This window comes from Solanum dulcamara, chromosome 7 (assembly GCF_947179165.1).
Source record: "Solanum dulcamara chromosome 7, daSolDulc1.2, whole genome shotgun sequence".
Taxonomy (NCBI): Eukaryota; Viridiplantae; Streptophyta; class Magnoliopsida; order Solanales; family Solanaceae; genus Solanum; species Solanum dulcamara.
This window is the reverse complement of record NC_077243.1, coordinates 77768801-77795950: the sequence shown is the minus strand read 5'-3', so window position 1 is coordinate 77795950 and position 27150 is coordinate 77768801. Positions and strand designations below refer to the sequence as shown.

The 27150-nt window shown below is 33.1% G+C and overlaps 3 protein-coding genes, 1 non-coding gene and 1 pseudogene across 5 annotated transcripts; 1 reads left to right on the top strand and 4 right to left on the bottom strand.

Annotated features, from left to right (window-relative positions):
- The first annotated feature begins 71 nt into the window (after positions 1 to 71).
- LOC129894906 (heat stress transcription factor B-2a-like) lies at positions 72 to 3496 on the top strand. The gene is made up of 2 exons (XM_055970505.1): positions 72 to 398; positions 3167 to 3496. The coding sequence occupies exons 1-2, from the start codon at positions 87 to 89 to the stop codon at positions 3494 to 3496; spliced, it is 642 nt and encodes a 213-aa protein (XP_055826480.1). The 5' UTR covers positions 72 to 86.
- Positions 3497 to 6737: 3241 nt separating this feature from the next.
- On the bottom strand, positions 6738 to 9211 carry LOC129895029 (sphingolipid delta(4)-desaturase DES1-like; annotated as a pseudogene).
- Positions 9212 to 10899: 1688 nt separating this feature from the next.
- LOC129895891 (phospholipid scramblase family protein C343.06c) lies at positions 10900 to 20717 on the bottom strand. Its single transcript, XM_055971673.1, has 12 exons — positions 20616 to 20717; positions 19641 to 20225; positions 18539 to 18625; positions 17397 to 17438; positions 17232 to 17276; positions 15382 to 15447; positions 15210 to 15266; positions 15058 to 15119; positions 12577 to 12697; positions 12043 to 12114; positions 11539 to 11645; positions 10900 to 11373 (listed from the first exon to the last, which is right to left on the bottom strand). Exons 2-12 carry the CDS (start codon positions 20223 to 20225, stop codon positions 11343 to 11345), a joined length of 1275 nt encoding a protein of 424 aa, XP_055827648.1. The 5' UTR covers positions 20616 to 20717; the 3' UTR covers positions 10900 to 11342.
- A 747-nt stretch (positions 20718 to 21464) lies between these two features.
- On the bottom strand, positions 21465 to 24488 carry LOC129895428 (CBS domain-containing protein CBSX5-like). Of its 2 annotated transcripts, XM_055971145.1 has the most exons (3): positions 24002 to 24488; positions 22095 to 22755; positions 21465 to 21690 (listed from the first exon to the last, which is right to left on the bottom strand). In XM_055971145.1, the coding sequence occupies exons 1-3, from the start codon at positions 24349 to 24351 to the stop codon at positions 21658 to 21660; spliced, it is 1044 nt and encodes a 347-aa protein (XP_055827120.1). In that variant the 5' UTR covers positions 24352 to 24488; the 3' UTR covers positions 21465 to 21657. The 2 variants fall into 2 exon arrangements, with proteins under 2 accessions (XP_055827120.1, XP_055827119.1); XM_055971144.1 differs by lacking the exon at positions 21465 to 21690 and having other exon boundaries at positions 21768 to 22755.
- A 1593-nt stretch (positions 24489 to 26081) lies between these two features.
- Positions 26082 to 26153, bottom strand: TRNAQ-UUG (transfer RNA glutamine (anticodon UUG)). Its single transcript has one exon. It is a non-coding gene; the product is annotated as a tRNA-Gln (tRNA).
- Positions 26154 to 27150: the final 997 nt, after the last annotated feature.

Sequence of the window (27150 nt, the reverse complement as noted above, 5' to 3'; positions counted from 1 at the left end):
AGTCAAATATCGTAGTATTGATATTTATGTACTCTATATATCTGTCAAGAAAAGAAACCAAAAATATCCTCTATAGACTATAGTCCATGGCAACAGCAGCCGTTGGAACGTCGGAAGACGGGTCGACGGTCAGCCAGAAAATCGGGCAGCCCCCGTCGAGAAAAAAGTGTCCGGCACCGTTCTTGTTGAAAACGTACGAGCTTTTAGAGGTAGAGGCAGAGACAGAGGCGGAGGCGAAGAAAGAAGAGAATGATGAAAAAAATAATAAGGTAGTGTCATGGAATGAAGAGGGAAGTGGATTTGTTGTATGGTGTCCTAATGAATTTTCGGAGCTCATGTTGCCTAGATATTTCAAGCATAATAATTTCTCGAGTTTCATACGTCAACTTAATATTTATGTAAGTTTTTTTCTCTTATATATCTTTCAACGATATATGTTTTTTCCCTTTCATTATGATGTCTTTTATGAATCATAATCATAACGATAAATGATTGAATCTTAGTGGATTGTGATAGTAAAGTTATTCTGTCACTTACATATATCTGTGTTTATGTGTATATTTGTTAGAATGTTCAAGAAAACTAGTTGACAGTTGTCAACAACTTAATACCTATGTAAGTTTTTCTCTCTTATCTTTCTGCAATTTGTGTTTTTTCCCTAAAAGATTGAATTTTAGTGGATCATGATAGTAAAGTCACGTTGTCACTTATATATATCTGTGTTTATGTGTATATTTGTTAGAATGCTCAAGAAAACTAGTTGTCAACAACTTAATACCTATGTAAGTTTTTCTCTCTTTATCTCTCTCTACAATATATGTTTGTGCTATATTTTTTTCATTATGATGTTTTTTATGAATCAGAATGACAAATAGTTGAATTTCAGTGGATCACGATAACAAGATTATTTTGTCACTTATATATAATTACATATGTTTGTGTTATGTGTATATTTGTTAGAATGTTCAAGAAAATTAATTGTCCCTCACTTCCTGATAAGTTAATTTCTTGGGTTAAGTTAAGCTCGAAGTCTACTTTCTCAACAATAGATAGGGACTACCAATTTTAGCCGCCAAATTGTATATACTTTTGTATATATAGTTTTTGAATATCTAATTAATGTTAATTCTAATATATTGAGTTAATCTAATTAATGTAATATAATTTTAGAATTAGTCAAAATTAACTTTTTATAAGTGAAGAATATTGCATAGATTGGGACAAAAGAAATAGTAATTAATGTAAGAAAAGAAATTTAAACAACTTAAAACGCCATCTCATTTAGATGTATTAATAAATTTTAGAAGTATTGATGGAGTATTATTTAGCTACTTGTATATATAGTTATGGAGGAATTGATAGTAAATTTGGATATAAGGGAGTTAATTGTGTATATAGTTATTGTAGATGAATAAAATTTCTTCATTTTTAATTAAAGATTTTAGATTTGAGCTCTGTGAATAGAAGAAAATCAGGTAGGCAACAACATTTTCTTCTTTAATAAGCCTAATAGCGAATGTAAATTAATCGATGAAATCTCAAAATAGATAGAGGACATTGGGTGGAAAACAAAAAATAAATCCTCACCAGCTTATTTGTCTATTTCAAGTCAGTCAAATGATATCTACATAAATCTTCTTAAATGTAAAATTTGTAATTTTAAAAATAAAATAGATTACCTGTTAAAACAGATAAAAGATAATTTAATTGTGTTAACATTACTTAGAATAATGGTATATATAACTTAAACTCATTCTTTAATTACACAATTTAGGCCTTTAATTTCATGCACTTCTAAAAAAAATCACTATTTTCTGTTGAAATGTCTCACTAAAAAAAGTTCAATGACTTTTTTTAGAGACATTTTTATTAAGTCAGTGAGAAAATAAAAATAGTAATATTTTCATATGAAAAAATTAGGAACTTTTCTAGTATTTCAATGAGTTAATCTATTTCCCAATATGAATGAAAAATCCTTTATTTCTAATAATGGCGATAATCAAACAGTACTAGTCAAAATGGCTGCAAGACAAAATTAATGCTCCAAAACTTAGAAACCAAAAAGTCAATTTAATCACATCCTTGTTGCCTTAAAATTCTGGAAAACCAGTTTTATTTTGACTTAAACTAGACAACATTTTAGAATGTGGAATATATTAATGTTGAACAATTTTTTTCACTTTAGTTGCAGTTCTTATTTTCTTCTCTAGCCTTTATTTCAAACCTTCCACTCTAGACAACAATCCTTTTTAAATAGTCAGAATTCAAGATTTAGAATCGATGAGTAAGTTCAGAATAAGTATGATCTTATTATATGAACATATTTGAAATTCCTTTTACATATAGTTATGTATACATTTCTCTAGCTGAAAGCTATGGTTTGAGTTGAACAAACTGAATATACTCTAAATCTGTTTCTGCTTTTCAAATTTTTAATGATTTTTTTTTTGCATATATAGTTTCACGCCTTTTTTTCTTCTTCTTTTGGTAATTAATATTTAAATTTTTAAATATAAGTAGGGATTCAATAAAGAAACATTTTGATGAATCTTATTATACGTATACATTTTAAATTTCTCTTGCATATGTATACGTTTCTCTAGCCGAAAGCCATAGTTTGAGTACTCAAAATCTGCCTCTGCTTTCCAATTTGTTAGTGAATTTTGTTGCATGTATAGTTTCACGTTTTATTTTGATAATTACTATTGAAATTTTTAAATATAAGTAGGGATTATATTCAAGCAAGTAGCATTTTGATGAATCTTATTATATGTATACAGTTTAAATTTCTTTTGCATATGTATACATTCCTCAAGTCGAAAGCTATGATTTGAATTGAACGAACATAACATTCTCTAAATCTGCCTCATCTGTTAATGAATTTTGTTACATATATAGTTTCACCTTTTTTTTTATAATCTTAAGATTTTTTTAAATAAATAGGGATTCAACAAAGTAGCATTTTAATGAATCTTATTATAGGTAAACATTTTAAATTCTTTTTGCACATCGAGCCGAAAGCTATGATTTGAGTTGAACAAACTTAACTAACATATTCTAAATCCGCCTCTGCTTTCTAGTCTGTTAATAAATTTTGTTACATATATAATTTCATATTTTCATTTTTTTTTGGTTAATTAATCTTGAAATTTTCAAGCAAATATAGGGATTCAAAAAGGTGGCATCCAAAAGGTGGGAATTCTCCCATGAGAAATTCAAGAGAGGAAGTAAACATTTGCTTGCAAAAATAACCAGAAAAAAAAGTGACCCTAGTGTTTTTCCTTTATACCTAAAGCCCTTTTCTCATGAAGAAAACACAAATGTGGCTACAAATGAAAGACAAAAACAGCTTATGGAGGAGAATCAGAATTTAAGGGAAAAAAAGCTAGAATTGCAAATGCAAATTTCTCATTTCAAAACTTTGGAAACAAAATTGTTGAATTGCCTTTCTAAGTATGTGGGCAATCAACAAAATAAAGTTAGAAGACCTTTTTAGATGTGAAATTTTTTATTTAGCTTATAATAACTGACAGTGTAAAGAATTTTTATACGTCGTCAGTGTATTTTAATTTATTGAAGCAAGAGGATTATTTTATTTTTTAGACGATTAATTTCACTTTTCATACTAGTAAGATTTAAGGTGGCTGAGTTGGTACAACAAGTGGTATTCTATAAAGAAGGCCAGAGATCGATTCTCCCTGTCAACGCATTTTCCGTAGAACTCATTTCACTGAACTTATTTGTGTGATTTACATTTCCTATGTGATTTATGAGGTATTGTATAAAGAGGGTTTACATATCATGTAAAACAAATTTGTTTTGTTGTTTGGATCGATATATTCTTGTCAACATTTTGATTGGAGAATTTTCAAATGTAGAACTTAACAATATACGAAAAATCTTCTTTTTTAAATTCCAGATTTTCTATCATGAACAAATTTGAAATGATTTTCTCCGTTTTAATTTATGTAATGCATTTTAATTAGGTACAAAATTTTATGACAACAATTTTTTCTTTTAAAATTTATGGTCTTTAAGATAAAATGAGAAATTGTATTAAATCTTACATTGGAATAATTTTCATAATTTGAAATAACCACACAAGCCCTAAAAGTTTCTATTGAATTCACAGCTCGAGCTGAGCCTACTCGATTCGACTTTTTTATAAGCTCGATTGGATTCTACTCGACTAGATAGGTAGATTCAACTTAATTAAACTCTATTACAAATCGAATTGAGTCGAACTCTATTGCAAGTTTGATTGGATTTGACTCCACTCAACTCAACATAAATTCTATTACAAGCTCGATTGAACTCAACTCGATGTCTAGACCTAATTATAACTTTGCATACTTCTTGATATTCACAGCAGCATCTTTGACATTTTCTGGTAAAGGCATGTTTGTCTTGATAGTAACTCTTGATGTAGAAATTAAAATTCTTTTCCCCAAATTTTAAGAACCTTTTTTCCACAAATTCACTTCCCAAACATGAATTGATTTTCCAACATTGAGAGGTTTAGCCTCAGCATAAACAATTTCACCAAGATTTGCACTTTTGAGGTGGTGAATGCTGAGGTGGACCCCAGCCACCCTTCCAAATCTGGACGCCACGTGGGCGCCCATGCTAACCAGAGACTCGGCTATTAAAGCCGAGATACCACCGTGCAACACCTCAAAAGAATTGCAATATTTTTCGATCATTAAAAAATGATCGATAATCTTGATTATATTTTTTATTCCTGATGAAATGGATAAGATTAAACAAAAAGGCAAGGATACATTTTTTTTTCCTTTTACTTATCAATTTTAGTAAATCAATTTTTTTCGACTTTTATCCTTATTAGTATTAAGTAACCATTGTCCAAACTAATTGAAGTATTAATAGTCAATAGACAACATGTGAATATTCTTATACCACCTCGTTAATCTTGAGGGACAGAGAAAATTAGATTAGCAGAAAAATAATTATCGGTTCAAAAATATAATGTGTCCTCTTATTCTGTATTTTAACAAATAAAACAAATACTTAACTAGTATTTTTTTTAAAAAAAATAACGTAAAATACTAATTGGACAAGTAAAAAAACAACGAATACATATGATAATGTAATTGTACATCTTTTACTTGGTGGTTGGTCACATCTTAGCATGTCATTTATTTTCTTTTCTTGCTTTGTCAATTCATATTTAATAAAAAGTTTTCTGCATATAAATTTTTAAATATATAGTAAATTGATAGTGTAATTTTTTTAATATTATTAATATATAAAAAGTGAACTCTAATTTCTTTTGGTCGGTGTAATTTTACGAGTGGAATTTAAGATAGGTGATGTGTACGCAACCTTACTCCTATCCTGTAAAGGTAAAGATGTTTCCGATAGGCCTTCAACTCAAATAAATTATGTAGATAATATTGATAGGCATATTGTAATTCTATCTCTTTAATCGATGACAGAGTCAGAATTTTCATTAAGGGAGTTCAAAATATAAAGAAGTAAACATATGAAGAAGTCAATAAGACAATATCTATTATATATACATTAAAAGATAATCTTATATATACAATATAAATTTTCATCGAAGGGGTTCGGATTTCACTCATTAACTCATGTGGCTCCGCCCTCGTATATCCGCCCCCATTTTAGGTTACCATCACATTCTCAAAATAAATAGTTTTTTGTAGTTATTTTTTAATCGACCAAAATATGTAAATTACTTTTACGTAATAAACATAAAATCAATGTAATTTTTGTTGTTCATTATTTTTTGGTTTATCGATGTTCAATATTCATTGCTCGTTTTGAAATTTGATTCATTTGAATATTCCACCGCAATTCATGGTGGTGGTGTTATTCAATATGTTGAAACAACAGAAAAGACAATCAATATAATTTCCTTACATATTAAGACACCACAAAGTCGAGCTTTAACAATAAATCATGCATTTTTCAAGATGTAGCTGAGTTTACTTATCAACTAATCCAAAAACTCAAAAAGACTTTCTTACTATTATATATAGAGTTCACGTCAAAAATACATTAATTTTTTTTTTGTTTCATGAATTTTATACATTAATTATTTATTGTTCTTGTTACTTATCTAAACTATCACTCCCTTTGTATTAAAGTACACCTCGATAATGAATTGATCAAATATTTATGTCCAACACTACGCGTGTATAGGCAAACTCCAACATCAAGGTATGTTTCATTTTTTATGCTTCATTCCTCAACTATTCATTATTTTCTTTACCAACCTAAATTATCATTTCCTTTGCATCAAAACACAACTCGATAATGAATTGGCTAAATATTTTTTCCCACTCGACAGCAGGTACGTATGAACCAACTCAGCATCGAGATGTGTTTCAATACAAAGAAAGAAATAGTTGAGATATGAAACTCACAACAATGTAATACTTTTAGATAGGTAAATAGATCATTAATTTTTTTCTTAAAAGGAGATATCTGATAATTAAGTTAAACTGTAACAAAAAATTTATAAAAATGAATAATACTATTACATTGACTACATCTACTGCATTTAAATGCAGGATTGCTATAAAAATGTTACAAACAAATATATTAGAATCAAAGAATAGATTGGTAAAAAAACCATACTAAGGAAGTGAAAAAAAGAGAACACCAACAAATAAAGGGCGGATCTAAAGCGCCGGTTATTATAGGTTCACGTGAACCCAATAACTTTTGCCCAGACCTTTTACATATATCAAGAATTCAATTAAATACTATAAATATTTGACCATGAACTCAAAAATTGTTATAGTATTAACTTAAGGTTGTTGTAGGAACCTATAAATTTCAAATTCTGAATCCGTCTCTATCAGCAGAGTGCCTATTCAGTTTTCTTGTCCGTCTTTGTCGACAACTTCCTCTTCATTCTGCTGAAAGGTCCTATCGTCCGGTCCATTACATACATGTAAATAACCTGGCTCCAAGATTTGTAAGACTCCATGTTTTCGTAATATTCTGGTGCGATCTCCTTCACCTTGAAGAGCTTGCTTCCTGGAATCCTTGGGAAATCATGGTGCTCATTGTGGTAACCTACACTCCATGTCATTAGGTTAAGTGGACCATAGTAGGAGTATGTCTCTTGCTCGGGGTTGAAGACATAATGCTCGGAGATGAAATGACCGTCCATTGGGTGCATCCCGCCCCCAACAAAAGTAGACAGGATCAAATAAGCCAAAGATTTCCAGCCCCAGAAGTATACGATAGATCCATCGAGAGATAGTTGGGTGATCAAATTGATGAATTCCCATACACCAGGTGGTTTAGGTTTGAGAAAAAGGAGGCCTAAGTGCGTAAAAGAAGAGTTGCAGAACGACCCATATTGATTTTGCTATGACACTTTTGACAACATGAGCTTCAGCAAGACTCGGGATATCCATATCCATTCCATCAACTCCTTGAAATCGATGGTGCTTCAGGTGATACTTTTGAAAGGTAACAGACATGGGAACACCAATGGGAAGGTTGGCGAAAATCCCAAGCCAACGGTTGTAAACTGGAGTAGAGAAAGCGAGGTTGTGACTAAGCTCGTGAATGGCCAAAAGAGTAGGCAACCATTAGTATCTTCAGCCAACTTGCATCATGGAGGAAGGTAGCTGTCCAAAGCTGAAGCAGAACAACCACCGATATCTGCAACACAAAATTTGGAGATCGATAAATGAAAGGGAAATTTTGGTAGATGGAAAATGTAGAGCTTATGTAGACCTCACCCCTACGTCGTAGAGATAGAGAGGTTGTGTTCAATAGACCCACGACTTAAATAAAGTATTTCAAAGCAGTTTGAAAAAGGAGATTACATAAACGAAAGCAGCAACAATGAAATAAAGTGAAACGGAGAGCAGTACACAACATAGTGTACTACAGAAGAAAAAACAATAATGACAACGAAATGATAGTGGTATCTTGTAGTTGTAACTAACTTGTTGAGACCAATAAAATTGACACCAAAAAAACAAGGAACATGAGATTGTGCAAGTGCCAAACCATGTGAATCTAAATGCAAACTTTTCCCTATCCTCTAAAATGTCTGGAAAAGGAAAAGTATACATCTTTTTCAAGAAATTTGGAAAAGAAAAGACTTTTCAACAACATTCAAAGTTAATGGTAAAAACACACCCGAACTATCATTTTTTCGCAAGCTTGACACCCCAACTATCAGTTGTTCCATTTCCTTCCTAAACTAATCGTCATCTATGTTTCAAAACTGTCTAGGCCAACTATAAGTTGTTCCCTTTTCCTACTTAAACTATCACCATCTACTCAACTAGATGGCGATAGTTCACGTAGGTAATGGACATAACTGATAGTTGGAGTATGAAACTCGCGAAAAAGTGATAGATCATGTGTTTTGTTTTTATCATTATCTCTAACCTTTACAACAAGAGTTGTAAGGTTGAAGGTCTACACTATTTCAGAGTTAAATAATCTTGTTCAACACGCATATTAAATCAATATAAAAATTAAAAGATTCCAATATAAAGAAATACATTCTACAAAGCCAAAGCTTATCAGCAACAAATTCTTGAAACAATAATGAAGCATACACAGAGCAAGCCAATTGAATAAAATCCAAACAAAAATGATTTTAAAAAGATCAATCCTTTAGCACCACCCATTTTAACCCAAATCTAAAACAATCCATCAAGCAAAATCATTATTACAACAAATTCATATAAGTATTCTTTCAGAAATAGCCCCCTACCCCACGAAGATAGGGATAATGTCTACCTACATCCCATCCTTCTCACATCAAGATACCAAAATGTTTATTTTAAAAGATTAAACTTTTAGCACCACCCACCCATTTTAACCCAAAATCTAAAACGACCCATTAATCATAATCACTAATACAGCAAATTCATATAAGCATTTCTGGGGAAAATATGTTCTGTAAATTTATGAAAAAGGGGGCATTTTTTTTTTACCTTGAGGAAAGCAAAAGGGTCAGGGCCAAAAAGGTCTTTAATTTGAGGGTACTGAGAGAGAATTTGCCTTCTACGAGAAGCATGTGGCTCATCCGTATATGACCAGAAGAAATCTGTAGCCATTTCTACACCTTCTTCTTCTCTCTTTTTCCCCTCAAACCCCATTTTTTTTGCTTCTTCCTCTTTTTTCCTCTTTTGCTTTGGACCTCTCTCTCTTTCTTGTTTTGGATTTTCTTGATTTTGCTAGTGAGAGATGTTTTCTGGTATTTTATTTTTTAAAAAATAGTTTATTTAATGGGGGATCTTCTTTTATTTTTTTGGCTTTTAATTCTGATATCCACGCTGAAGAATAATTAAATCTGAATTCGCACTGAAAAGTCCTATATTGAGGGGTAAAACATTCACTAACAAAGACAACTTTTTACCTATAGAGTCTCGAATTTGAGACATCTGGTTAAAGATGAAGAAATATTTAATGAGGGATATTATTTTATTTTTTTATTTTTCATTCGGTGTCCGCTATTTATATTGGAATCCAACTAAATTCAAATTCGTGCCGGAAAATCTTATATTGGAAGTAAAATGCTTTTTAACAAAAGGCGACTTCGTGCCTAAGTGGATTCAAATTTGAGATTTATGGTTAAGGATGAATGGAGTATTTAATGAGGAATTTTCATTTTTACAAGTAAGAAACATTGAAACGATTATTTTATTATATTTAAATGATAAAAGAACAGGAGATCTTATTTTCATATTGTTGTCTATTGTATTGTATTGTTTTTTTTCCTTTCTATATTGTATTGTGTTTGAAGTTTAAATATCGTGTTTCCTTTAGTTATTAGTACTACTTTAAAAGTCTATTTTTTCCCTAATGATTAATTTGGTGTGGTCGTATAGTTATTTTCTTATTTAGTTTTTTATTATAATTTTTTTATTTTAATTTGTTATGTCTATTTCTGGAGTTACTTTCGTCCAAATTTTTTTTAATTTATTTTTAAAAAAATGTCTCTTTTTTTTTTTAGCAATTCTTCAATATCAAATTTTCATGTGACATATTAAAACCATACGATTAAAGAACATTTTGATATTTAAACATATTTTTAATCTAAAACCATAAGATTTATAAATATATTTTTTACTCTTTTAAACATTGTGTTAAGTCAAAATAATACAAACAAATTAAAACAGAAAAGCTAGTAATCACATTTTATTCTTTACCCTATTTTTTTTTATATGTTAACTGTATTTAGTATCTTATATTTCTTGTAAGATTTATCTTTCAAAATTCAAATTGCTCACGTGTACCATCACCTAACTACAGAAGAACATACCTATTTCAAGATATTTGATACTTCTAGCTTTTCAATTGACTAATACTTCACAATTTATTTACCAACGTCTTCTTAGTTCGAGTGATTTTCTCTATCAACGTCTTCTTAGTTGAGCTCGTTGTTGTGAGGTTGTCTAGTGCAATTTACACAACGAATTTTCCTGGGATTTCCAATAATAAATAAATTGAAGTATCGAATTATATATTTTAAATCTCATTTAATAAAAATGCTAGTTGGATCGAATCACGATGATGTGACACGCTCATAGAACATAACAAAAAATATCGATTTTATTTATAGTTGATAGATCATGGCTGAATTTAATTTCTTGGTGAGGAATAGTGGAGATACTGCACATGTAAATGTACCCTACAATAGGAGAAAAGATCGTATCCTTCCCTACCGAGACATACTCTCAATGGATCCTCCGAGTGCTGGGAATACCTCTTTCCGTGTGTCTTTCTTGCGGAGGGAACGAACAACAGGGAAAGACCTGGCCAGGGCGAACTTTATTTATTTAAGAGAGAATGAGTGAATCGAACTACGATTCTTTCACGGATTGGGACACTAATTCACAAACTAAAATGTCACTGGAGGAAAAGGAAACAAAGTTCAGCTCATAAGGAATGCAACATTGCTGCTACATGAGATACCTTTAAATGTGCGTCATTCATAACATTTCGTGTCGATTCTCAGTAGAAAAAGCATTAAAAGTTCAAGGGCATAAAGAGCAAGTCAAAGCTTGTAGCTAAAATGCCTCGATATCACATAACGTGCCCATCTAAAACACTGAAGGGTGGGAGCTTACTCCAGCGTGAAAACTTCTCCTAACATCATCATCATCATAAGCTGTGTAGCAAAGCCTAGAAGGCCAACAAACTACATCGACAAATTCTTGAAAGCGGAACCAGTGAATACCTGACCGAGCAGTAACTTTTGGCAGTAGGATGATCTAAAACATAATGAAGAATACTGTAGAGATCTTGCGAAAACAGGGTCTTGATTGCTCCCTTTTGTTGCTTTGTATATTTTCTGGTAAAGTATACATTTGATCTCATTCACCAACTAAAAATAATGGTATTCCCCTGAGGATTAATCAAATTTGACTTGACGTTAGCTGTCAGATCACAAAAACAAAAAGCAAAAAGCAAAAAATACACGCGCTAGCATATGTGCAGTTCTCCTCGCAATGGCAAAACAATTCCTTCTGTTATGCATGCGCAGGATTCATTGATTACCAAATTACTCACCAGCCTCCATGTCTTGAGAAATAATCATTATCAAGAGATATAGCAAGTGCAACAGCTACTGCTCTTTCTGATAGGCTTAATGGGCGTGCTACATCCAACTCTTCAATCTATATTGAAAACGAAACGGGAATTATTCCAAAACAATTGTTAAACTTCCGCCACTTGATGCAATACATGCCATCTTGCATTTCTACTCATCTCAAGATGTTCTCAACACACTTGCACATGTAACAACCAATAAACTATTCAAGATAAGTTCAATAAACAAGTTTGAGTCTTCCCACGGCAGTCTCACCACCACGTCACCAAAATACAGGAGTTTTTTGTTGTTCTTCTTTTTTCTTTATTTTCCTTTACTTTTTGGTTGGGTCAGGGGGTGGGGGATTGCTTATGAATACTTGGAAAAAGGAAGCGAAAGTTTAAGATGTTAGTACAAGTGTTTTCCCGCTTATGAGTGATTGGAAAAAATAAGTGAAGGTTTTAGATTCAGTCGAGTTGTTTTACCCCTGTAACAGGACAAATACTAGAATCTGCATTCCCGAACCGAATCACATACTGGCCAGCATCAGTGAATATCTGTCACACAAACAACAAAACATTAGTTCTTTGTGATAAAAATGCTGAAAACTGATGAAATATTTCAACAGAACCAAAAAAAATTCACAGAAATGTGTTCCGGTTCACCATGAGCTTACATGTCATTTCAAATCTGTAGAAGCCCATTTCTTAAAATATTTTTTCAGTCATCCACTGAAAGTGATGAACTGAAATATGATAATGCAGCAGAAGAGACGCATAATATTTTTAATTGTATGTGAGGGAAATGAGACAAAAGAACAGCTAGAAACGCAGAATTTGACCGTAAGTACCACTGACCAAAGAAAGCAATATAATTCAGCTAAGAAAGTAGACACAATCAACTTCATGATAAAGAAATAAAGTGCTTTTCCTGCAAAAGTAGAACCATTCTGATTAATGTATCCTGAGGTAAATAGCAGTAAAAACTCAGCCAGGAAAAAAAGGAAGAAGAAGAATCACCTCAAACCCAAAACCCCTCCAATCACGATCTATCTGAGCCAGCACCTTCCCATCGATGTCCTTCAAAGTAAATGTCCAATTCCAAAAGCCAGGATTTTCAACAACAGCAAACTGCTTACTCCTACAACATGTGATAAACATGCTCTAAGTCATAAAATAAGCTAAAGCATCCGCTGAACAACATTATTTATCTGATACACAACTGATCAAAGTGGGTGCATTCAAGAGTCAGAATTGTTATCCAGCAGCTAAACTTGGAAATATTTAGATGCTATAGAAACCGCAAGTCATTACATTTCTGCAGAGTAGTGAAGGCTTTAGTTTTTATGGCTCACTTTTACACCAAGTCTATAAGGTGCATCAACAGATGAAACGAGTGAGACATCCTTGTCTGAAAGTTTTATTAGATCAATCAAGATGGTGATATTGTCTGAGATCTTTGCTGAAAGGGGAGGTGGTTCTATCAACTAGTCAATTCCCCCTCCTTTGTACACGATTAAATCAATCAATAGACTAACACGAAATTCAATAATAAATTAAACATTGTGGACTTCAAAAAAAGTAATGAAGTAAAATCAGGGGAACTTAGATTTGTTTATTCAAAAACTTCACTATCCATTTCGCTTCACTTTAACTCCTTTCCAATATTGAATAATTTAGGTTCTCCAACACTAGGGAGTAACCTATATTTTATACTGACAAACAAATCTCTAAAAAAGAACTAACATTGGATCTAACGTAAGACTAATACTTGGAATTCAATAATAAATTAAACATTGTGGAACTTCAAAAAGAGCAATGAAGTAAAATCAGGGAAACTTAGACTTATTTATTCAAGAACTTCACTATCCATTTCGCTTCATTTTAACTCCTTCCCAATATTCAACAATTTAGGTTCTCCAACAATAGGGAGTTACCTATATTTTATCCTGACACACAAATCTCTAAAAAATATATAACATTGGATCAATTGTGAGCTTAAAGTTGTCTAGAGATGGCAATGGGGCAGGGCGGGGAGGGTTTAGAGTTATGCGGGGCGGGGCGGAGTAATTATTATCAAAATTAATGCGGGGCGGGGCAGGTTGCGGATTTATGCGGGTTTAAGGTTTCAAATAGGAACCCGAAGAAAATTAAATCTTTGTAATTAGTAAAAATCAAAGATATAAACTTTTTATATTAAATTTTGACTTTAATTTTAACTTCTTTTTTTTTAATTTAAACTAGAAAAATGTTAATTAGAGTTAATTAGCAATTACGAAACAATTGTTGAAATGTTAACTAGAAACAATTAATTCGTTGTTGAGATGTTAATTAGCGAAAAATTTAAAAAATTATGAATTTTATTTTTCCTATTAAACTCAATTAAAAAAAAAATATAAAAATTTATGCGGAGCGGGTTTATGTGAGGCGGGTCTATATGGAGCGGGGCGGCCGGGGTTGAAAATGAAAAAATTGTTATGCGGGGCGGGGCGGTTTTAAAAAATTTGTGGGTTGGTCTCAACCAGCCCCATTGCCATCCCTAAAGTTGTCACTTCACAAAAATCATTGAATCAGAGTAAAGAATGGATATTAGTACTAAATGGCATGGAGTGTACAAACACTGTTAAAAGAATTGCACTATCTTCTGATTAACAATACCAATTAATTTTTCATTTCTTGTATATATTTCCCTTTATGGCAGCTCTGATCTACGGGTACATTCTTGACTCCACTTCGCCATCTCTCTATTACTTTCTGTACTTTGATTACTCTATTTTATCTGTGTCGCTTTCGTTATTTGCGTTATTCGTTATTTGATTTCCCATATCGCTTTGAACTTCTTAGCTTTATCTGACCTCTTTTTATGCTTCTTTTGAGCCGAGGGTCTCTCGGAAACAGCCGTCCTACCTTGGTAGGAGTAAAGTCTGCATACACTTTACCCTCCCCAGATCCCACGTTGTGGGATTTCACTGGATTGTTTTTGTTGTTTTTGTTGTTGTTATAAGGAAGTGCAAAAGGTGGACTAAAAAAAACTAACAATTTATTTCATATAAGCAAAGTGAACATTGCTTTGCAATGGGCCTAGATGAAAACCATGATATTTATTTGAAACAGGAGGTTTCGAATTAATATAAATTGTCTATTACCTAGTATAGTTTGAAAAGTTCTAGAAGAAAATGTCACCCGGTAACAGGTAAAGCGTGTTCCCATCTTGTCAACCTTCTCACCATTTTATAGAAAATCCAGGAGGTATGATAAATTTCTATTTTATATAAATTTTGAAACTTGCTATTTTAAATAAATAAAAACTAGTTATATCGAAGGTTAAAAAGTTTAAATAATCTTAGAACTTTGATTCCGGTTACTGCTTGTTAAATTCCGTTAGGTTCTTTGTCAAATGCTAACTGCTTTGAATCCATATTCTTTGGGGGTCTAACTTTGGTTGTAGAGATAAATTTGTGATGACATGAATACGTGGAAATACTGCAAAAAAAAGATTACCCCAAGTACAGATCATAAATTCTCCTCCAGAGATGCCATCTCCTGTGGACAACACCAACCTCCTGGAAAAATTTACAACATGAGCTTAAAACTACTGGTACATATAACCGAAAAATTGACAATTCACGGGAATGGCTTGCATAAATGCATACTTCTCCATTTATCTCTGCATAAATTGAGCTGTTGATCCACCAAAAGGGCCTCCGAACCTTATTTGACCAGTACAGGTAGATAATTACAAATTCTGAGTATACATATATTCTGAAATTAGAGCTAATTGAACACCTCAATGAACAGTACAAATAGCTGTTTTGAATTTCTTACCCTAAAGAGCTCATTGCCAAGGCCGTCAGTTACGTAAGCCACAAATGGTCGCCTTGTACGAAGAAACTACAACAAAGAAAAACAACACATTTAGAAGAAATAATAAAATTATAAAAGTCCTGGTTCACTCTAATAAAAGAGAAAAAGGCATCAGCTTGCTGCCAGTTTATGGTATTAGTTAGCAGACAACTAATGCAACAAGATGCAGCTTCACTTGTGAAACCTGTTGCAAATGCAAGGTTCTCCGAAGCTCTCTTTCATCTACGACGCTATCTCTTCTTCTTTTTTTCTTTTTTTTTTGGATAAGTTATAAGAAACTTTTTATAAATGTAACCTGGACTGAGCCAGTGCTTCAAAAGATAATTACAGAGAGTGCAATTCCCCTTATCAGATCAATCATTGCATCTACATCATGTAAATGGTAAGGTTGCACCAGAAAGCTAAAAGACAAATGCAACTAGTTTAAGGATAAGTACGTTTATATTTTTGCCTTCAAGAATTCTGTGAGAATATTCAAACAGGAGTGAAGAAAACTGGAAAAATATCACACTGTGGCTCTTATTGGATGTTGTAACTAATGATCATAGTCCTTTTCCACGCAATGGAGATTTTAATTTGCTGAAGACACCTTTCTCCATGATTATATATGGGGGAGTGTATTATACTAGACAACAATATGAGAATACCAACAGTGTAAAGGAACCCTCGTATCATATTTATCTTAATATGTTACCACCATCCAATATCAATTTTTCGTATTCGAAACTCCTATTAGTCCACTCTCCCCATGCAGAAATTTTGTCACTTTCCATGTTGCAGCCTTCAGCATGTACTCCATCATTAACCATATTCTCTAAAACATTTAAGACAATGGCATTGGTAACACTTTCCAACAAAAGAGGGTGGATATGCATCTGTGGATGAGTCAACCATACTACCAACATGAAAGAAGACCAACTACATAAATGACAACATGTTTTTGTTGATCTCCATATAACTTATAAATATGCCACCACATTTCAGTATCAAGTTTTCATCTTCAATAAGCTGCAAGCTGCAACTTGCATTGTCATATACCCAGACATGATTTTTACAGGTAGAATCACCATCACTACTCCAGTGTTGCAGCCTTACTATCCAGTTTTACTGACACCAACTCCATAAATTTCTATTTAGACTATTCACTTGTTAAACTTCTCAAATGACCAACTTAATGCATGCTACTTCCCTCCTCTTACCAAGGGATATCTGGAATAGGTTCACTAGCTACAGAAGCATCCAATGCAAATTCTATCAGCCAGACAGAAATAACAGTTAAAGCACTCAACCATGTCAATCATCTCAAAACAATCAATCGGCCTCTACAATCTTTGACCATTGAGGGGAATTAAATTGATGACACCAACCTCTTTTGTCCTCCAAATTCATGCAGTCACGAGTCACCCTCCTGTTTTACTCCCTATAAACTTGTATTTAGCCAATCCAATCCAGCTTAGACTTCTCAATCTCAAAATCGAGACACGGTATGTGATATTCAAAAAGTGCATAGTTGATTAAGGATGCATTGCATGCATATTCATTAGAAATTACAATAAAGATATTGATTGACCATGTCAGTGATGTAAAGCCATGTGAAAACCACGTGCATGATGTATGTTCATAAAGATATGTAATTAGCCTCTCCTCTGCATTACTCTACAGTGCTGCTTGATCATTAAGCTAAGCACATTCTTTCACAACCTCATCGAGAATCCAAACGATAATAGCAATAAAGGGTATTTTTTTTAAGCAAAAGTTTAAATCTGACAAAAAAATTAAAAGCAGATAATAAAACGAAGAACCAGAAGTACCTGTCTTGCAAGGAGATTACTTTGTTCACGAATAAAACCTACAGGCTAGAAAGACAAATACAAGTAAGAACTAATTTATCAATGAGGGGAATTTTATTAGATCAAGTTGTCTATGCAAGCAGTGAACTACAGTGTGAGAACTAGAAGGCATTAGAGGTTACTTACCGATTGTGGGAAGCAGACATCCATAACGGCATACCTGTTTTCCTGTAAATTATACAGAAAATCAATCACAAAGTTCTGCAGTCAAAGTATATTTACAGCGAAGCAAAGTAGATTAAACACTTTTAAAGACACCCAACCCCACTATCTCAACACCACAATAAAACTCTGGAAGAGTCCTTTTGTCAAAATTTGTGTGGCACTTTCGACCGTGCATGAAGTTTAAGAAACAAAAGATTGACTTTTGAAACTTATGGTCTAAAACAAGTCTTAGACATATGTGTGACTCTAAATCATCTCATTAAGAGTAAATCAGGGATTTTAAACTTAAATTGATTCTAAATATAGAAAGATGACATTCTTTTTGGGATAGACTATAAATTGTGCCACATAAATTGGGTAGAGAGAGTATAATTAAATTTTAGGGTTTACAGCTGATGTAAGTGTTTTGGTTCTCTTTCTCCCTACAAGCGTTTTGGGTACTCAATATAGTGTAGATTGTTGAGGAGTTCAGAGGAACTCAACAAAAATAATTGGCCCGGAGCGAACAGAGTAGATTTAGTAGGAAGAGAAATGGGCTTGAAGAAGAAATACTGTACTGATGGTTGAGTTGAGAGAGAAACCCAGAGTGCGCGAATACACAAGATAAAATATGCAGTTGGACCAAAAATATAGAGAATATACAGAAGATGGTTGCATCAGACTTCTGAATAAAGGAGTTCTAAACTTAAGCTCCAACTCCATATGAAAGAATGTAAGCAGGAGGGGTCGGAGTTCGGTTCTTTTGAACATCAGTTCGGTTTTCAGTTCTTTGTAAGGGTGTACCAAATACCAAACCTTTTTTTTCAAATTCGGTTCGGTTCGGTTCGATTTTTTCTAATTCGGTTCTTCGGTTTTTTCTAATTGACCACTGCATATGCCCAGGCTAGTTGATGGAAGTGTGACTTCGGTTCCGCAAAGCCTCTAGTGTACATTTAACAGCCAGGGATGCCAGTATTTGAGATGAAGAACTTGACCAATAACCAAACTGACTTTAAAAGATTAGTAATTTAGAACCCTTTGACCAAGAAAATAGATACATAATAATAATTACAATAGTGATTATAATGTTAATAAGAATAAATTAGTAAAGACCACAAACTTACTTGCTCAAAACCAAGCATAAGATTAGCCCACTCTATATCTCTTGTTATCAGCAAGTTAGATCTTGCAAGAAGAGGTGCAACCTTGGCCTGAAAGAAGAAAGATGTTGGGATTTCGGTGCTTTTTATACATTCCAACTCTAAACAGATACGAAGGCAACAATTATACATTTTCTGATTGACAACAATAGCAAAATATATGTACATGTTTAAGCAGGAAAAATAACAAATTACAAATGAAAATTTTCAACCTACAATAAAGAGTTCATAAACTACAAAAGAGACGATCCAGCCATGTCGGTAAAGGAAAATATACATGACTCTGTATCGCACCCTAGACAAAGCAGCTTAAAATATGCCTAGGGTAGTTAATGGAAGTGTGACTTTGGCTCAACAAAGCCTCTAGTACTCACATAACAGCCAGGGATGCCAGTATTTGAGATAAAGAACTTACACAATAACCAACTGACCTTAAAAAGATTAGTAATTTAGAACCCTTTGACCAAGCGATTAGATACATAGTTCCTTAATTCCTTAAGCACGACAAAAACATTTTAAAGATAAAATCAACGAGCTGCAAATATGAGGATTTGGAGATTCTTTCTAGACCAGACATAGTCATGCTTAAGTCTCCTTTAGAATTTTTGATTTTGTGGCTGAATCCCGGGTCTTAACTTTTATCATGTAATGGAGGCATGGAGCTAGCATATCTACTTTTGTACTCTTTGCATCTTACTTCATCAAAAGAAAAAGGCAGCAAGGTGACTAGAGCACTGAGTAGAGCCAAAGATCTCCCGTAAAGTAAATGCAAAATCATTGCAGTGCAAACACTTTTTATAATGCATGAGCAATATTAGAAACATTATTCATTAGAGCCGTCAATTAGGAAGTAAACAACCTGCTCAGATCCTCGAGCATACACTTAAATGAATACATATTCGAATTAAGAGAAGCAACAAAGACATAAGTGATTGGTCATTTTGCAGCTAGGAGACCAATTAAAGTTATAACTTGGGAATTCAGTTTCATGTTTGGGGGCATATATGTTGAAGATAAAATTCTACATTTCTTTGTTATGAATGCAAGAAGGGTTTGACAACCCTACCTCCTCAAGTGATGTTGGCTCCAGTATACCTGTCACAGATTGGCTTGTAGGTGGTTGCTTGAGAACTGGCTTGACTTTGTCGTAAGATGTCTCTTCTGGAATGGAGGCACCTGAGAACAATTTTCCAAACGGAGCTTGGAAAAATGTGTCAAAACCAGTTCTTCCTCTCTGGTCTACACTATTTCTCAATTTTCTTTTTTGTTTTCTTCCAGATCTTTGTTTCTTTTTGTCAGCAAGCCAAAGCTGCACAAAAAAGTCCCTGCTTAAATCAGGACCATCTCCCGACCTCTTCCCATATTGTCGAGATACAACAATTGCACCTGGTCCTGCCCCTTCAACAATGCCAGTAATAAATCCAGGCAGCTTAGCCCTCCCTGGCATATTTCCTTCAAAGGTTAATTCTTTAAAAAGAATTCCATTTTGATTAAGCGAAGACGATAGGTATCTTCTTTGTAATTGTGATTGGACAGAAGAACTGCTTTTAACAACAAAAATCCCATTCCAATGCTCATTTGTCACAGAACTTTCTGATGATCTGCACTTGTATTGCTTGGCTAAACAACAAAAACTCTTTCTCCAGCTCATCTGGAGATAAGACAATCTTATTCAAATACATTATCAATCTATATTGAATACGCATTCTTACGTAGTAACAAGATAGCAAAAAATCAATCACTCAAAACTCGTAATCCGCATTATTTATTCAGTCCAAATTACTAATTTTGAACCTAGTAACTTTAAAGGACTAAAATCCCCAACACAAAAACTTCAAATCCTGACTTCGCCTCTACACCAAATTCAAGAAATTGAAACTTAAATCAAACTATAACGCTTTAAATTAGTCAATAGCAACACAAACAAAGACAAAAAAATGAATTTAAAAAAAAATAAAATCCAAACACAGGGTTTATCAACCAATCACTCCATAAAAAAATGGGCATTAATTCGTAAACACTTTGATTTAATTATTCTCACCTTTGCATAACTGAGACGAATATCAAAAATGTTGATCTATAAAAGAATTTGCTGGAATTTCAATGGCGTTAAGGAAAGAAAAAATGGAGAATTAAAAAGAGACCATTGTCGAGTCGGGTTTTGTGCCCGATACTGTTTAGCGGGTCATTTACACTTTTGTCCCTATTTTTGTTACTCATTGCATTCCACATTAGATGAGCATCTTACTAAAAATATTTATTTCATATTATCTTGATAACTTACTAAATCAAGATAGAATTAACTAAAATTTTTCTATTTTAACCATACAATTAATATGACATTTTGAATGTAAATATTTTTCAATATTGGTTATTTCTATACTCTATGTATATTGCATTGATATAAACAAAGGAAAAAATGGTAAAATCTTCTCATGGATTAATGATTTCTTGATCACCATATAAAGTTAGAAGTGCCGTCTAATATGAGACGGAAGGAGTAGTATTCAATTTTTATCTCTCTTGACATTACCCTCCTTTCAATTTATTTGTCTTATTTTTCTTTTTAAATGATTTTTAAGAAATAAAAGTGTTTGTATTCAATTTTTGTCCAATCAATCAAATATTCATTTTCTACTTTTCTTTTTAGTTCATTCTAAAAAAAACGTTTCTTTCTTTTTTAATAATTCTATAAGTTCAATTTTTTCATCTGACATACTCCCTTTATCCAATAATAGTTGTCCACTATTGATTTGGCACATGAATTAAGAAGCAATAAATGATAGGGTAATTTTATCAAATCACCCTTATTAAATACAAGTCATCTAAACATTGAAAATGGTTATTATTTAATAGCAGGGGCAAAAGAGACATATCATAATAAATTATTCATTGTTTTTATAAACTGAACAATTATTATTGGACATTCCAAAATAGTAAAAATTATTTCAAGATAAAGAAGTATACAGAGAGAATATTGTACCGCCCTCCCTTCCCTGGTAATTACAGTATAGTTTCACATTGCAATATCAACGTTTCTCCAATTTTCCTTCAATTATGCACACGCAAACGTTACTCCTATCTCATAGATAGAGAGATTGTCGGACCTTCGGCTTCTGGAAAAAAAATCAACTCAAATCATAGAGCTTAAATTAGTCATAAGCAAAACAAACAAGACAAAGAATGAGTTTCAAAAAAATCCAAACACAAGGTTTTTTTATAAATCGCCATCAAAAAGGTCTTTTGTTCAAGCATGTAAAATTCATAACATATAGTCTGCAATATAATCTAATTATATATGGATGGATACAAGCTGGTCTTATTATTGAGTTGATACATTCTCTGTTGTAGATTTACGCTTTGCATTTGCAATACTCCGAAAAACTTGCAAAATTCCTTTAAATGTTACTGCTCCAACCAAATTGTGATCCTCATCGATGACCCAAACAGAACTTGCACGGTGTGCAAGTGCTTGAATCAGCACAGCCACCAATGAACTACCGGGATAACATGTGATTACCTCTGACCTTCTTGCTGAAGAATATCGTCCTAACCCAATTCTGCTCGACCCTGACTCATCATCAGAAGAACAACTGCTAGCTGAAGATGATGAAGACGACACTGAAAATTCTTCATCCATCAGTTTCGTCATAAGGCCAAGTTTTTTCTCTTCCAACCTCATTTTCACCAATCCCACCAAGTCCTGTGGAGGACCACCATAGTCAATGTATGACATGAGATCACCAGCTGAAAGGGTCATGATTGCTGCTGCAACATCTTCATCACAGTAGGCAAGAGTGGAAGCAGAGATTTCCCCAACTAGTCTATTGTCATTATCCACAACTGCCAATGCGGTTTGTTCAATATTTGCTAGAGTAATGGAATCCAAAGCAGATATTGCAGGATCATGGTAGCCGACAGTCATGACGTTGCGATCTATGATGTTGAGGGATTCAATTGAAAATGTGGGCATAGGAGAGAACACTCCAATTGAATTCAGAAGGAACCGTGCAACATCTTCTTGTGTTAGCCAACAATATTCAACTCCATTATGATGTGTGGATCTCGGAGAGAGTGATTTCCTTAAAGGTTTTCTCCTTGAATTCGTGCTTGCGTAGTTGTGTATTGGTATAACTGCATTCTGGGTACCTTCAATCATGTAATCTATTGCTTCCAGCAAGCTGAACAAACAAAAAATGTAATTTCAGACGAATACTAACAACAATAACATCAATCTACTACACCTCAATTGTTGGCCTTTATCAATATTACTCTACTCGCACCCTTTCTGTTTCAATAATCAATATTAAATAATGCGGCTTTTAAAACAAATTATGGGCTCCTCAAAACTTAGCAGAGGCACCCAATGGTGTGACCTAGTGGTTAATGAAGTGGGTTGAGAACCATAGGATCTCATATTCAATTCTCCGCAGAGGCAAAAACTATAGGGGGACAGAGTTACCCAGTAATTGTGATGGTAGGAGATAGCAGGTATCGTGTAAAATTAGTCAAGATGCATACAAACTGAACTTGGACACCATATTTAACCAATTGTTTTCTGGCCCAAACCAATCCAATAGTGGTAGATTCTTTACGGCTCACACTAATTCCTACACCGACCTTCAATTTATTGGTATCGTCTAATGGATAATGTACCTCAAATGTATCCATCAAACAAAGAACGAGGCTAGAGGAACCCAAGGGTGTGGTGAATCGTTCAATGAAAGGGTAAACACCATGAAAAACCAAGACACAAATCATAGCTGAAACAAAAAGTGTTAGCCCAAACCTTGTCGGGATAGTCAAGGTTCAGGAAAACTGCTACGTACTAGGACACAAACAACAACAACAACAACATACTCGGTGAAATCCACTAAGTTGGGTCTGGGGAAGGTAGAGTGTACGCAAACCTTAGAGAGGTTGTTTCCAAAAGACTCTCGGCTCAAGTGCATCAAACCCAAGTAAAAGAAAAAGAAGAAATAATGAAGAAAGCATAGTTGTTAGTTGTTAACTTAGATTATCACCTTAATCTCCATATCATATTATGGATCAAAATAAATGAAGAATTTCTAAATTCTCTCTGCCACAAAATTTCAAAATAGAGGATGGAGGCTGCATTTCTTGATAAGAAATAAAAAACATATTTTGCTACCAAGGCGGCTAATTTACACAAATGTACCTTTTTGAGGTCACCATTTAGATTTTTCCCATATTTAAAAAGTCGTACAAATATTGCCCCTTTAAAAATTACGAATTGAACACCAATAAATTGAAAGTTCAAATAGTAAATCAAACTCTCACCAACAAATTGAAAGTTCAAATAAAATGGTCATTTACTAAACAACTGCTTCAGAAAAAAGGATAATTGAGCAAAAATTTCTGCTGCAAGTAACATTAAGATGAACAAAACGAAACAGATCAACAAACCTTGAATTTGGCTCCAAATGCCTGACAATTGAATCTCCTTTAGGCAAAATCTTCGAAATCGGAACGTCAAACGCCTTAGAAGAATCAATCAAATTCTCTTGTTTACAGAGAAAGCAAATCACATCCACCATAGAGATCTTCCCAACGCAACAACATTCATCATCATCATCAATATCGGCTTCTTCCTCCAGAACCTTATGGTCGCAATTCCACACGCTTACATGAGTCTCGCCGGATCTCTTCAACAACGATAACGCCTCCGCAACGGTGGAGTTGGACGGAATTGACCTTAACGCCGGCTTACCAAGGCATAAATCTGATACCTCCCGATTCAAAAAACGTACTGCCATGCAAATGAGAATCACAGAGATAGATAATATATTAATAAATACGAAGGGAAATAGGCATAGGCGTAGACGTCGAGGCAAAAATGGAGAATTTTGAGTTGCCGGAAAACGCCGTGTGGGAAGGAAAAGCCGGTGGCCGTCTCAGGGGATGACGACTGAGAAAAAAATGGAGGGAAGATTGAGATATTTATAGGCAGGAGATTACCGGAATAGACGGTGATCGGTAAAAGGGATAAGCTTTTTTGCCACTGATTGTGGGGCCCGGGTTGATTTGAAAAAATGACAAAAATGTCCTCTCTCTTTTTCAATTTCACGCTCCGTATATCTACATTGGAATCTGATTAGTTAGATTCATACATTATATTTTTGATGTACTGAAAAGGTTTTTTTTTCATATTCGAAGCTTAAACATGTTATTTCTTATAAAGAAACAAAAATGATTGTTTATGTTTAAGGTAACTTTAAAATACTCCTTTTGTTCATCTTAGTTACTATTTGAACATTTCAGAAATATTTATTTTTTATTATAATGTTTTCAATATTTTATAAATTGTTTTAAATTATTGACTAATGTGTTTTATAATATTTATTTTTTTATGTAGTTTTAAATATGTAAATCTTATTTCAAGATAATTGAAGATTCTATATATAAATTCACATCGAACATTAGTTAGTTTGACTCTCGTGCTTCAAATTAAGACAAACAAAACTTGCACATGTGGTTCTGAATTGGGACTATGATATATTGTATTAATATGTTACTTGAGTGCTATTGCAGGTACATGCGAAGAAATGATCAAAAGAGTTGTATTTGTTAGAGAATTGGGCATTAATGCATGACTACTTAATAAGGGGATTCACCGCAAATACTAGCTTGGCTCATTATTGTCGCGATAATGGTCTACTTCTTCACAACCATCGTGCAATGCATGCGTTTCTTGATAGACAGAAGAATCATGATATCCATTTTTGGGTATTAGCAAAAGCGTTATGTATGTCTGGTGGAGATCATATTCACTCCGATATAGATTTTCGTAATTCAAGTAATTTTCATGGCGTAAAAGCAAATATAATTTGATATTTCTTTGTTCTCTCTATAGTTATGCTCTTTATATCTCGTCTAGTTAAAATTAATCGAGCACCATTTGATCTTTTAAAAGCGTTGTCAAATTTTATACAACAATTTTAAAAAAAATACATAACATGTACAATGATTATGTCATTATCTACACTAAATTCCTAACTAGTTTAGGTTTAACTGTTTATTAACTTGCATTTTTGCATCACCTAAGAATGAAAATACAATTAAGAGTAACTGAAAATAAAAATACAATTAAGAGTAACTGAAACTTAAATTAAATTAAATGATCTATTAAATATTGGTGCAAGAATTTAATTGTATAATTTTTTTATTAAAAAAATGCAAGAACGGATAAATTGATTGAGCCGAAAATCTTCCAAATAGAGGTTTCAGGTTTAAATGGTCGCACGAAGCTTGCCTAATGCGGTTTATCTCTCTGATTCACAACTATTACATTAGAGACAAGTTGCAAATTAGTTGTTAAACTTCTATATTACTGCAATATTGAAATGTAGGGTTAATCCCATTATAGGTCTTTTCCCTTACTCATAAAACTAAACTAGGTTAATAGGAACACTTTCTATTGTCTCACATAAACTCAATTAAAATAAAATCGTAGTCGGCGTGTCTGAATAAAACTTAGCAGCAAAACAGGTCCTACCGGGAGTCGAACCCAGGTCGCTGGATTCAAAGTCCAGAGTGCTAACCACTACACCATAGAACCAGATGTACTGTTGTATTCAAGACCTTTTAAATATATATAGTTTTTAACTGAAACACTTTTCACTATTATAAAAAAGTTCTGATTTCATGAGTTCAGGTTGTGAAAAAACACATTAAGATAGATTGTCTACATCACATCTTTTAAGGTAAGATCCTTCTCCGAACCTTGCTAATGCAAGATGCATGTGACATATTAGTGCAAAAATCAATAGTCATACAAAAGACAAAAAAAAAAGGTACTGAGACATGATGTGTATGGATAAGGTTTTAAGAGGACTTGTTTTGGGGGTTTGATTAAAAATTTTCTTCGTGTTTTTTCGATCAAGCTCATCGTATTGTACTTTTCTAATATGATTTGTCTCTTCTATGTAATTTGCAAGCTATTATACTAGAATAAAATTTACCTTGTGCGTACCTGAATCACGTTTTCTTATCTTCCTTATTGATAATCTTTTTTAACAAACATTTTCCTGTGTATTTTATAATGCTTCCAAAACCCTCTAGATTCAAAAAATCCTTTGTGAAGTGAAAGTTCTTTTTGGCTTTTGGGGCTTTTTTTCATGGCTCTTATTATCCACCATATTTCAGTTCACATACTATAGCAGAACATAACTTTGAAAATAATTTGGCTCGTTGGAAACATTTTCGACAGACTTTTCGTATTATTGACAGCGTTCCATATTGGTACGTCCGTCATCAGTGGCGGAGTCAAAAATTTTACTAAAGGAGTTTAAAATTTAAAAAAAATAGACGCATGAACTAACCAAAGATGGTTCGACATTAACTATATATACATAAAAAAAATATTTTAACCATGTATAAATAGTATAAATTTTCGCCGTTGAACCCCTCATTGTAAGGTGGCTCTGCCCCAATTTGTCAAAAGTCGTGTTTTTCTTTTACAGTTATGTAAAAAGGCATATTTGATCTATATACACGATATAATTTTTTAAACGAAAAATGATCAATCAAAGCATACCCTGTTAGTAGGGTTCAAG